Source organism: Chiloscyllium plagiosum, unplaced genomic scaffold (assembly GCF_037043375.1).
Source record: "Chiloscyllium plagiosum isolate Xiang-an unplaced genomic scaffold, Cpla_swu_hap1 HiC_scaffold_4, whole genome shotgun sequence".
NCBI lineage: Eukaryota > Metazoa > Chordata > Chondrichthyes > Orectolobiformes > Hemiscylliidae > Chiloscyllium > Chiloscyllium plagiosum.
This window is the reverse complement of record NW_028270142.1, coordinates 104864311-104877723: the sequence shown is the minus strand read 5'-3', so window position 1 is coordinate 104877723 and position 13413 is coordinate 104864311. Positions and strand designations below refer to the sequence as shown.

Genomic DNA, 13413 nt, shown 5'->3' with positions numbered 1-13413 from the left:
TTAACAGATCAACCCCCGTCCATCTTTTCCTAATTTCCTTTCATTCCTAAATGTACCTTTCAAAGATTTGTGTCCCAATTAATGTCATCCTGCAGCAGTGTTTCTTTAATGGCGACCATATTGTATTTATTCTTTGCAATTTGCAGTCTCATCAGCTCATCTAATCTGTCTGAGTGCAACCACTTGATGAAGGAGCGATGGTCCGAAAGCTAGTGTTTCCAAATTAGCCTGTTGGACTGTAACCTGTTGTGTGATTTTTAACTTTGTCCACCCCAGTCCAACACCGGCCCCTCCACATTCTGTCTGAATGTTTCAAATATCTTTCAAATATAGACATTTTAGTTTTATCCTTTTACTCCTTTTGTAAATTTTAGTCTTACTGTTGGATGACTCTTAGGTTCATACTCATTATCCAATCCTGTCCCAGTCTGTTTATAATTTCCCATACATTTTCCTTTGGCCTTGACACTACATTTTGATTTACCATATCTTCTCAAATGTAATCCTTGCTCCATTACTCTTTAAAATCTTTTCTACTTTGCTAATTATACTGCTGGCAAGTACACAAGCCCAGCACGGCTCAGGTACACTGGTTTAAATTCCATTTGCCCCAGCAATAGTGCCAGTGACCCATGAACTGGAACCCACTTCTCCTAAGTCAGTCTCTGAACTGTGCTTTCATCTCTCTGATTTGTCCTAAGGGATTTCACATGGCTCATGTAATAATGCAAAGATTATGCTCTAGACTCATGTACTTTGCTCCAGAGGATGTTGTCAATCCTCCTCACTATACTATCACCTAATACCTTCATATTCTTTCTTACTCCATCCTCCTAAGTGATTCCCTGTACCATTAGCTGGTTGTATAATACAAAGTCTGATGCACTTGTATCCCTGAAGCCCCTTTGCCTGAATACTAACCAAATTAGTCAACCCAACCCTAAGGGTATGACTGCTTCCTGGCACAAATAATCCATTTTCCCCCTAGCTCTTGCATCACAGTGTCTAACTCAGCCAAAATTGGACCATGAGAAAATATTTTTTAGAAGTTACAAGCTCTGGAATAGTGGGACTTCAGTGATGGTGCAATCGTCCAGACATGGTCATAACAGGACAGAGATGACTATTTTAAATATGAAACATCGAGGGAAGGGGAAAACATTGCTACATTTGATTCACTGTGGCTAATGAAATCAGAGATACGTTAGTATCATTTAAATGTTGATGTTATTTGAAGACATCTGTACATTTTATCAGAATACACCAATATCTTTAAGATACATTTTCATAGAATTGTCACTGCGCAAAAAAAGGAATTATGCCTGCACGAGATCTTTGAACTATCAGTGAAACCTAGGCCATCCCTTGCTTTCCCTCAATTTCCCTGTCCATTCCTACTCTCTTGTTCACAATCCAATTCCAGCTTGATTTTACGATGTTTAAAACAATAATTCTCAAATATTTTCGATTGAAGGACACCATTTCAAACAGAAACTCCACCTCAACTCTAATAATGGAATTCATAACATGAAACCACTGCATTTGAATGCTATATTAATAAAACTTTTGGGAAAACAGATAGCATTTACTTACAAAGATCAGTGGAACAGTTGAACCTGATTTTTCTGAAAAGTCTATCTATCCTCATCGAAAGTATATAGAGATAAGAGCATCTCGACAACACCAAGGGAGCAGGAGGAGAGCAGAGCACTGGGGAAGCACACCACATGGACAGCAGAATGCTAGATTCAGCACAAAAAGGGAACAGCAGGAGAACAGGCGGAGCAGATTATACCGTCACTTGCTGACGCTTGACTGGGGCAGCCTGAATGATTGCCCACTTGTCAACAGCATCACAGGTCCTCTGAGGACTTCTGCAGAACCTAGTCTGAGAACCACTAGTTTAAAGAAATTGGTGGCTTACTGAAGACCAGAATAGGCTATAAATTAAAAAGAAAGAATTGCACTGGAGAGATTTTAAAACCTACTTTATTTTATTTCTATGTGGAAAATATAATTTAATAATAGGAACTGTAATGCCATGCACAGGCCCTTGCATATATTAAATAATTTTCTTTTCAGAGGAAGAGAATAGCACACCATACATCCCAAATGAACTGATACTGAATAAAAGATAGGAACTCAACTCAAGTTTCGCAAAATAACAATGAAGAAAGTAATGCAAGTAAAGAGTGACAAATCTTCAGAACCAGACGGTTTGCATCCTACATTTTTAAAACATGTTAGGTGGGACAGAGCGGTTGCCCTGATTGTGAATCTTTCAAGCTCTCTTAATACAGGAAACCATTATTTGGCTTAGAAACTGTGCATGACATTTAAGGACATGAGAGGTTGAAACCAAGGTGGCTTTCTTTTTCAGGTACACACTTTCACCACTGTGTATTGATATTAGAGGTAGTGAATGTTTAAACTGTTAGATGCAGTGACTGTGAAGCTTTCTTCTATATAGTTTTGGACTTATTCAGTGTTGTAGGAGCTGCAGTCACTCAGACAAGTGAAGACCATTCCATCACTCGACTGATGAATGCCTTGCAGATGATAGACAAGTGTGTTCATGTAAAAGGCCTAGCCTTTAACTTGCATTTATAGCCACAGTATTTATATGATTTGTCAAGTTCACTTTCTAGTCAATGATAACCACCAGGGTGTTGATGATGGGGGATTCTGGATCCTAATGTATTTGAATATCATAAAGAGTAGAAAATAGGAACAGGAGGAGGCCCATCACTTTGCCATTCAACACAACCAAGACTGATCCTTTATCACAATCCCATCCTCCTGCTTACTCACCTTACTCTTTGACACCTTTGGCCTCTAGAAATCTTTATAGATTTTAAAATATCCAGTGATTTTGCCTCAAACGCCTTCTATGATAGACAATTCTATAGGTTTACCATTCTAAAAATGCAGAAGTTGGGCGGCACGGTGGCACAGTGGTTAGCACTGCTGCCTCACAGCGCCAGAGACCCGGGTTCAATTCCCGCCTCAGGCGACTGACTGTGTGGAGTTTGCACGTTCTCCCGTGTCTGCGTGGGTTTCCTCCGGGTGCTCCGGTTTCCTCCACAGTCCAAAGATGTGCAGGATCAGGTGAATTGGCCATACTAAATTGCCCGTAGTGTTAGGTAAGGGGTAAATGTAGGGGTATGGGTGGGTTTCGCTTCGGCGGGTCAGTGTGAACTTGTTGGGCCGAAGGGCCTGTTTCCACACTGTAATCTAATCTAATCTAGTGGGCGGCACGGTGGCACAGTGGTTAGCACTGCTGCCTCGCAGCGCCAGAGACCCGGGTTCAATTCCCGCCTCAGGCGACTGACTGTGTGGAGTTTGCACGTTCTCCCCGTGTCTGCGTGGGTTTCCTCCGGGTGCTCCGGTTTCCTCCCACAATCCAAAGATGTGCAGGTTAGGTGAATTGGCCATGCTAAATTGCCCGTAGTGTTAGGTAAGAGGTAAATGTAGGGGTATGGGTGGCTTGCGCTTCGGCGGGGCGGTGTGGACTTGTTGGGCCGAAGGGCCTGTTTCCACACTGTAAGTAATCTAATCTAATCTAATCTAATCTAAAAGTTTTCCTTTATCTCTGCCAAAAATATCTAATGTGTATCATGAGATCATGACGTCCACCCACCCCTCAGCCAGGGCAAACATTAGCCATATATCCAGTCTGTCCAGTCCCGTGAGAATTTTGTACATTTCAATGAGATTTGGTCTCATTCATCTAAACTCCCATTCTTCCCTCATAACAAGCGTAGCATCCCCGCAATAAGCTTGGCAAACATTTGCTGCACCCCACCTATTGGCAGGTATTTCTTTTAAGTAAAGAGACCAATACTGAACACAATGCAAAAAAGAGATCAGCTATAATTTGAACAATTGAGTGTGCGAAGGTAACAAGGCAATATATTGAACAGTTTCAACAGCAGATTGGCCAAGAAAGGGAAGGAAGTGCATAATGTTATGGAGGTGGATGTTGGCAGGCTTCTTAATTGTAAGGTAATTACAGATTAATCATAACATTTTATTGAAGTCCAGTTCAAGTGAGGCAATACAGAGAGAGAAATGGAGTCAGCAGAAAGTATGGAGTAAATGGTTAACTATACAAATTATACACACGTTTAGTAACTAAGTCACAGTGATGTCAGGTCATGAATTAAGTTTTTTTGTCTATACTTACGTACATAGTTTATAGGCAATATTAACTGTTCGTGCTTGTATTGTGTCCATTCTTTCTATGAATTAATTGCTAGAAGTTCTTAATATTCCATTGTAAGGGCAATGAGTGCATGATCTGACCTAAATGTTTAGCTGATGAAAGTAATAGGTCACCCAAATCTGGGTGCTAGAACAGATGCAATGAAGAGATCCAAACAGTTGGTGTCGAGGTAGATGATGACTCGATGTCTGGAGATTTAAGGGGACCAAAAAGAAGAACTTTGATCAGGAAGAGGATTGGGCCAAGAATACATTTTTTGAGGACTTCAAATGGCATGGGAGTAGAATGTCATTTCTCAAAATATTCCATTTAGATAGCAATAATAGAACAAAGTGATTGTACTTCACAAAACTGGAAAATGGAGTAAAGATTTTTGAGGAAGCTGGTGTAACCAATGTGCCAAATGATGTAGAGAAATCAAGGATGACAAGAGACTTAATGCATTACAGTTCATTACAGAGAATGACATCTGTCACTTTAGTTGGAACAGTTTCTGATGTCAGATTGTCAGAAACCTGATATAAAGGATTCAAACAAGTTAACAAAAATGTTATATTTCTATCTTTTTCCATTCGTTTAGTGGCTTCAATCTAGTTTAATTCTAACAATTTACATTTACTATAGTGCCTTAATGGAATGTCTCAAGGCACTTCAGGGGAATATTATAAAACAAATCATAACAGTGGGCCACATAAGGATGTATTGTGTCAGATAACCAAATGTTTGTCAAAGAAGAGCATTTTAACAATTCTCTTAAAAAGAAGAAATCAAGATGAAGAGATGTAGGAAAATATTCCAGAGCATGGGGGCCTAGGCAATTAAAAACATGGCCATCGATAATGCAGCAATTTAAGTTGGACATGCACAATAGACTAGAATGATAGGAGCCCGGATCTTTATTGACTGGGAGGGTCAGGCCGTGGACCCATTTGAAAACAACAATGAGAATTCTAAAATCCAGATGTTGACTGTGAGCAAAAGTCAGCCAGCGAGACTACTTATTGATTATGACATGGGCAGCTGAGTTTTGAATGATTTCATGTTTACTAAGGATAGAATGTGGGAGACCAGCCAGGAATGCAGCAGAATGGTTGCATGTCAAAATAACAAAGGAATGAATGACTGTTTCAACAGGACATAAGCTGATGGCAGGGCAAAGTCAGGCAATATAATAGAGGTGAAAAGAGGCAGTCTTAATGATAGCATGACTGAAGTCAGAAGGTCATTTCAGGTTTAAACATGCCACTCAATTTGTGAACAGACTGGCTTAAACTCCGATTGTTGCCAAGAAGAGGAACTGAGTTGGTATCGAGGGGACGAGGTTTGATGTGAGGATGAAAAACAATACTCACTGTCTTCCAAATATTTATTGGACAAAAATTCTGACAACCCAATAGTAAATATTAGATAATCATTCTTGTAACTTAGCAACAGAGGATAAATTAAAAAGAAGTACTGTTGAGGAAGCCAGCTATCATCATGATTGACATAACAGCTAGTGCTCTTGGATAATGCTGACTAGGGGCATCATGTAAATGAAAAATAGGCATCAACATTGGCAAGCTAATTTGACTGGCAAAGAACAAGATGTTTCTGTAACATTTATGGATGAGTTTAATTGCTGAAATCACATCATGAGATTCCTTAACAGTCATATAGTCATAAAGATGTACAGCACAGAAACAGACCCTGCGGTCCATGCCAACCAGGTATCCGAAATTAATCTAGTCCCATTTGCCAGCATTTGGCACATATCCTTCTAAACCCTTTCCTATTCATCTAGATGCCATTTATATGTTGTAATTGTACCAGCCTCCACTACCTGCTGTAGTAGCTCATTCCATACACACACCACTATCTGCATGAAAAAGTTGCAAATCCTTTTTAAATCTTACCCCAATCACCTAAACCCTATGCCCTCTAGTTTTGGACTCCCCTACCCGGTCCCACAGTGGGAAGTCTCTCTCACCCACACTTCCCAATTACACCGACCGTCTTGAACTAAATACTTTCTTGCTATTTCACCGAACAGCTACGACACAACCTAACCCTCACTGCAATCATTACCTCAGAAGATTACCTTTGCTTCAAAAAGGAGAATTGCAAAAGCCCAGTCAGAAACAAAAGATGTACTAGTTATAGGTTTGCCATGGAATTAAAACATCAGTGTCTGTAAACATAAATTAAGACCAACTTGGAAGTTAATATTTAACTGTTACAAATGTCACCAAAGAATTTAAAAGTTTCTGAGTGATATGAAAAGTTTCATTCAAGTAGAACACCCATTTTGAACAAGACTGCTGAATAAAATTTGAGGCAATTGTAGGAGAATTGTTTGTGACCAAAAGATTTGCAATACTGATTTTCCATTCACCATTAACTTCCGGCCGTGGAGTACTAGTGGCAATATATTTAGTGTGTTATGTTTGTACTGCTGGCACGTTGATACTCGATTATAGTACAGTAGTTCCAATATGATACTCAGCGCTGGAGAGTTCAGCCTGTCAAGCACTGTCACTCTGGAAAGTATGTACTGAGAGAAGGAGGATAACATTAAGATCACTTGGTAGAGACCAGCTGCATTAGTACAAATCAGTTATCAAGTCAACTAGGGATCTTTTGGTAAAATTTAACACCAGCACGTTAATTTTTTTCGTCAGAAAGCACTTGTTTATATTTAACACTTTGCATTATTTCTGTGTTTTTAATGTTTTTTTCATGGAAATAGTTGTTAACCTATTAAGATTGTTCAATGAGTCATCATGATTTTTAATGATTTTATTTGAACTTAACAATATAACTGACCTGATTTGAATTGGCAAGAACAAAGTTAAATAACGTACATGTTATGTCAAATTCCATGGCTAGCCTATGTGAATAACATTTTCTCAAATTTAGCCAACCACAACCAAGGCAGAACGAACTAGTACAAGTCAGGCTACTGAAATTCAGAACATAGTACCAAATCTTCCGAATCAAAGAACCAGGAATGTAAAGAGTCATAAAGCTCCAGCACCTACCAGCAAGCAGCGTAGAGCACCATCAAGAGCTAAGCAAACTTACATGGTAACTTACATGGCGGTGGGGACAAGCCATTTCGATTTAAAATGCCACCCATTAACACAAAGTTCATTTCCTCAGCAGAACACTGGAATACTTCAACATATCTGTCCTTCATTGTTCTTTTGTGACGCTTCTGAGAAGTCAGGAATGCTCGATCTGATGATTTCATTTGGATAAAGGCATCACCTGAAGGACGGCCCTAAAGAGGTAATTGTGCTCCTGTTAATAAGTCTGGCAAAGATCTCCCTTCTCAGAAAGAAATCCCTGATCTAGTACAGCTTTATTAACTCACGCTAGGAAAACAAAAGAAATGTAATAAACTCAGACCTATTTTAATCTAATCTTTACTTGGAAGAAAATTAATTTTGATAGAAGTTGTTCTTTTGGGTAATTTGTCAGTCTGTACTTTCCATCTAATATTTACTAATTGGGAGACATTTTCCATACAGTGGAATCTTACCTCCTTTAAAGATTTTCAGAAGTTGAGACCATAAGTGGGCCTGAACCCTGCTGATACTTATTTATCCATGTCTGTAATCATACTGGAGGCAACAAATTCTCTGGTCTGTCCCTGGTTGACTCATCCATTATTAGACAATTTGGGGACTTGCCAATTAGTCTTGCCTGCAGCCCAGCCAGAGGAACTGGAAGATGCTAAAGCAGGAAGAACACAAGGGTTCTTCAAACTAGAGGAAACCTGTAAAGAAAATTATTTACCAGTCCATCACTATGACCACTAAATTACTGAGGCTGTGTTGGCCCTCAGGCTGAGACAGAAAGGCTGACTCTAAAGACCTGTCAAGCGTCTTCCACAAATTGAGATATGTTTGCTGCTTACAAAGTTGAAAATCACACAACACCAGGTTATAGTCCAACAGGTTTATTTGGAAGCACTAGCTTTCGGAACGCTGCTCCTTCATCAGGTGATTGTGGAGAATAAGATTGTAAGACACAGTACTTATAGCAAAAGTTTCCAGTGTGATGTAACTGAAACTATATATTGAAAAAGATCCGATTATTTGTTAAGTCTCTCATCTTTTAAAATGACCATGTTGGTATCAGTTCTTTCATATGATTTGGAGATGCTAGTGTTGGACTGGGGTATACAAAATTAAAAATCTGGTGTTGTGTGATTTTTAACTTCTTTCATATGTAAATTGCAAAACTTTTTAAAAAAATGTTACATTCTCAAGTGCACTTTAACAATTGCACTTGAGCATTATCTGCCCAGATACAGTATTGAAGGTGTTAACTCCCTGTGAGACTGTCTGTGCCACAATGGTCAGACTAATTCTAATCTAAAAAACAGATTTTCAGAATCTTACATAGATTCACGCAGTTTTTGAACAAAGTAAAATGTAATTCTGCAAGTACAAATTCACCCCACAAACTTTTATGTGCATGTGGGGGTGTGTGTGGGGGGGAGAGGGATGGTGGGGGTTATGAGTGTCTGTGAGAGGGTATGTGTATGTGTGTGACTATAAAGGGGTTTAAGTCTGAGAGTGTGTGTGTGTGTGTGGTGCAATGGGACATGAACCTGTAGTGGGATATGAACCCAAGGTCCTAGTTGAGGCTGTTCCCATGGGTACCGAACTTGGCTATTAGCCTCTGCTTGGCCACTTTTCATTGTTGCCTGTCCCAAAGTCCACCTTGGACTCAGCCAACATTGTCTATCTCATACACTGCAGGCAAGGATGCCCTGAGGCATGGTATGTTGGCGAGACCAAACAGAGGCTACGGCAATGGATGAATGATCACTGCAGAACAATCAACAGACAGGAGTGTTCCTTCCCAGTTGGCAAACACTTCAGCGGTCCAGAAATTTCGACCTCAGACCTTCGGGTGACCGTCCTCCAAGATGGACTTCGGGACAGGCAACAATGAAAAGTGGGCAAAAGTGAGGACTGCAGATGCTGGAAGCCAGAGTTTAGATTAGAGTGGTGCTGGAAAAGCACAGGTCAGGCAGCATCCGAGGAGCAGGAAAATTGACATTTCGCGCAAAAGCCCTTCATCAGGAAAAAGTGGGCGAGCAGAGGATGATCGCCAAGTTTGGTACCCATGGGAATGGCCTCAACTGGCCTCATGTCACACTACAGGTGACTCCATTCCACTATGCACACACACATAGATAGATGAACACAGCCAGACAGATACACACACACTCTCATACAAACTCTCTCTCGTACACACACATACGTTCCCACACACACCCTCTCACAGACTTAAACCCCTTTACACTCACACTCACACACATACATACACCCTCTCACAGACGCTCATTACCTCCCTCACTATCCCCCCCACCACCTCCCCCCCCAACACAAACACACATACCCACATGCACACATACACATAAAAGTTTGTGGGGTGAATCTGTACTTGCAAAATTACATTTTACTTTGCTCAAAAACTGCATATATCCAAATAAGATTCTGGAAATCCGTGTTTTAGATTATAATCAGTCTGACCATTGTGGCACAGACAGCCTCACAGGGAGTTAACACCTTCAATACCTTATCTGGGCCAACATGACATTAATTGTTAAAGTGCACTGGAGAATGTAACTTTTAAAAAAATGTTTTGCGATTTACATATGACAGAACTGATACCAACATGGTCATTCTAAAAGTTGACAGACTTAACAATCAATCGGGTCTTTTTCAATATATAATTTCAGTTACATCACACTGGAAACTTTTGCTTTAAATTCTGTGTCTTGCAGTCTTATTCTCCACAATCATCTGAAGAAGGAGCAGTGCTCCAAATGCTAGTACTTCCAAATAAACCTGTTGGACTATAATGTGATGTTGTGTGATTTTTAACTTTGTACACTCCAGTTCAACACCGATGTCTCCAAATCATCTTTGCTGCATGACATTTTCAAGCAATTCGTACTTTCCATAACTGAATAAGCCAGACAAAATCTATCTAGATAAAGAACATTAGATCACAATTGCAGAAGTAATCCTATTTTATCACTCACTAATGTTGAATGAGTGTACTTCCTGACATATATCGCATTTAACATACCTCTACTAATATCCTAAAATTAAAGTTTGTGAGAAGATTTATAGCTCGGGTGCTCGTTGTTGTGGTTCTGTTCGCCGAGCTGAGAATTTGTGTTGCAGACGCTTAGTCCCCTGTCCAAGTGACATCCTCAGTGCTTAGGAGCCTCCTGTGAAGCGCTTCTGTGTTGTTTCCTCCGGCATTTATAGTGGTTTGTCTCTGCCGCTTCCGGTTGTCCGTTCCAGCTGTCCACTGCAGTGGCTGGTATATTGGGTCCAGGTCGATGTGTTTGTTGATCGAATCTGTGGATGAGTGCCATGCCTCTAGGAATTCCCTGGCTGTTCTGTTTGGCTTGTCCTATAATAGTAGTGTCAAACTCATGTTGTTTGTCATCTGTGTGTGTGGCTACGAAGGATAGCCGATCATGTCATTTCGTGGCTAGTTGGTGTTCATGGATACGGATCATTAGCTGTCTTCCTGTTTGTTCTATGTAGTGTTTTGTGCAGTCCTTGCATGGGATTTTGTACACTACGTTGGTTTTGCTCATGCTGGGTATCGGGTCCTTTGTCCTGGTGAGTTATTGTCTGAGAGTGGCTGTTGGTTTGTGAGCTGTTATGAGTTCTAGTGGTCGTAGTAGTCTGGCTGTCAGTTCAGAAATGTTCTTGATGTATGGTAACATGGCTAGTCCTTTGGGTTGTGGCATGTCCTCATTCCATTGTCTTTCCCTTAGGCATCTGTTGATGAAATTGCGGAGGTATCCGTTTTTGGTGAATACATTGTAGAGGTGTTCTTCTTCTTCTTTTTGCAATTCAGGTGTGCTGCAGGTATACAGGAAAGCCACACACACAGACCAAGTCCTGAACTATGAAAGCAACCACCCCAACACACACGAAAGAAGTTGCATCAAGACACTGTTCAAAAGGGCCACAACACACTGCAGCACACCTGAACTGCAAAAAGAGGAAGAAGAACACCTCTACAATGTATTCGCCAAAAACGGATACCCTCGCAATTTCATCAACAGATGCCTAAGGGAAAGACAACGGAATGAGGACATGCCACAACCCAAAGCACTAGCCACGTTACCATACATCAAGAACATTTCTGAACTGACAGCCAGACTACTACGACCACGAGGACTCATAACAGCTCACAAACCAACAGCCACTCTCAGACAACAACTCATCAAGACAAAGGACCTGATACCCAGCATGAACAAAACCAACATAGTGTACAAAATCCCATGCAAGGACTGCACAAAACACTACATAGGACAAACAGGAAGACAGCTAACGATCCGTATCCATGAACACCAACTAGCCACGAAATGACACGATCGGCTATCCTTCGTAGCCACACACACAGATGACAAACAACATGAGTTTGACACTACTATTATAGGACAAGCCAAACAGAACAGCCAGGGAATTCCTAGAGGCATGGCACTCATCCACAGATTCGATCAACAAACACATCGACCTGGACCCAATATACCAGCCACTGCAGTGGACAGCTGGAATGGACAACCGGAAGCGGCAGAGACAAACCACTATAAATGCCGGAGGAAACAACACAGAAGCGCTTCACAGGCGGCTCCCAAGCACTGAGGATGTCACCTAGAACAGGGGACAAAGCGTCTGCAACACAAATTCCCAGCTCGGCGAACAGAACCACAACATCCTAAAATTAATGCGAGATTCTCAATAAAATTTGATTTACTTTCTTACCTGCTGATTTAACACCATGTGCACTCCATGAGGTCGTATATCAGAAGTAAATTCACCTAGGAACTGTAGAATGTCCTCAATAGTAGCAGCGTAAGGTAAGCCTCGCAAACGAATACAGTCACGCAGATTAGTAGATGGCACAAATGGTTGGGGTATCATAGGAATAATAGGAGCAGGAGCTATGGGCATGAGAGGAGTGGATGTATATCTGTTAAGAACCTGTAGAAAATTTAAACATAAAAAAAGGATATTAAGTTTCTAAAGCAAATATATTCCCTAACCTAAAGAAAATTCCCTTAAATTTCAAATTTCTGAAACTGGTAAAACTAGTTCAATAACTACTCATAGAGTCATAGAGATGTACAGCACAGAAACAGACCCTTCAGTCCAATCGTCCATGCCGACCAGATATCCCAATCTAGTCCCACTTGCCAGCACCTGGCCGATATTCCTCCAAACCCTCCAGATGCCTTTTAAATGATGCAATCGTACTGGCCTCCACCACTTCCTCTGGCAGATCATTCCACACACGTACCACCTTCTGCATGAAAAAGTTGCCCCTTAGGTCTCTTTTATATCTTTCCCCTCTCATCCTAAACCTATGCTCTCTGGTTCTGGATTCACCCATGCCAGGGAAGAGACTTTGTCTGTTTATTCTATCCATGCCCTTCATGATTTTATAAACCTCTACAAGGTCACCCTTCAGCCTTTGGTCCAGAGAAAACAACCGCAGCCTATTCTTTTTTCTCATTCAACTTCATTTTATTGGTGGAATTTGCTGACCACTCAAGTTTGATTCACATTTAAAATTTTTGCAACAATTCCTCTCTGGAACTTTCAAGCTATTCTCCTCACACATAATTTGCCTTTGGTTTCTAATGAGTGCCATACAAATTTTGTGAGGTCTAGTGTGATACTGAAAGAAGTAATTATTTGCTATTGCACCAAACTTGCAAGTCAAAAAACCACACAACACCAGGCCACAGACCAACAGGTCCACCTGGAAGCACCAGCCCCCGGAACGCTGCCCTCCCCATCACAACCACCTGATGAAGGAACGGCAGTCCGCTGTGTGATTTTCAACCTTGTCCACCACAGTCCAATTCTGGCACCTCCTAGTCATGGCATCAAACTCGAACACCAAAACAAGTGTGTCAGAGAAAAGCATGCTCAAGTGATGCTTTTAATATATTCCCAGTAGAGATTTTTTTTGTAAAAAAATTGAGTTTTTCATAATTAAATTACAAAATTAATACAAAATAGTGTATCCACTTTGCAATATAATAACAGCACCAATATAAAATTAAGAAAGCTAACTACTAATCTATTCTACAAACTACCGAAACACAAAATAAGATACAAGAAAGAAAACTCTACGTATAAAAAAAAGAC

At 40.6% G+C, this 13413-nt stretch overlaps 1 protein-coding gene across 5 annotated transcripts in view; it reads right to left on the bottom strand.

The window, feature by feature from the left end:
• Positions 1–13413, bottom strand: part of esrp1 (epithelial splicing regulatory protein 1) — an 84212-nt gene that overhangs the window by 35939 nt on the left and 34860 nt on the right. For 4 of the 5 annotated variants that reach the window (XM_087986541.1, XM_043688049.2, XM_043688051.2 and 1 more), the window contains 2 exons: positions 12022–12240; positions 7289–7487 (listed from right to left, as the gene is read on the bottom strand). In XM_087986541.1, the coding sequence (XP_087842667.1) occupies positions 7289–7487; positions 12022–12240 (418 nt within the window). The remainder of the gene's footprint in view (positions 1–7288; positions 7488–12021; positions 12241–13413) is intronic. The other variant, XM_043688050.2, reaches the window with a different exon arrangement.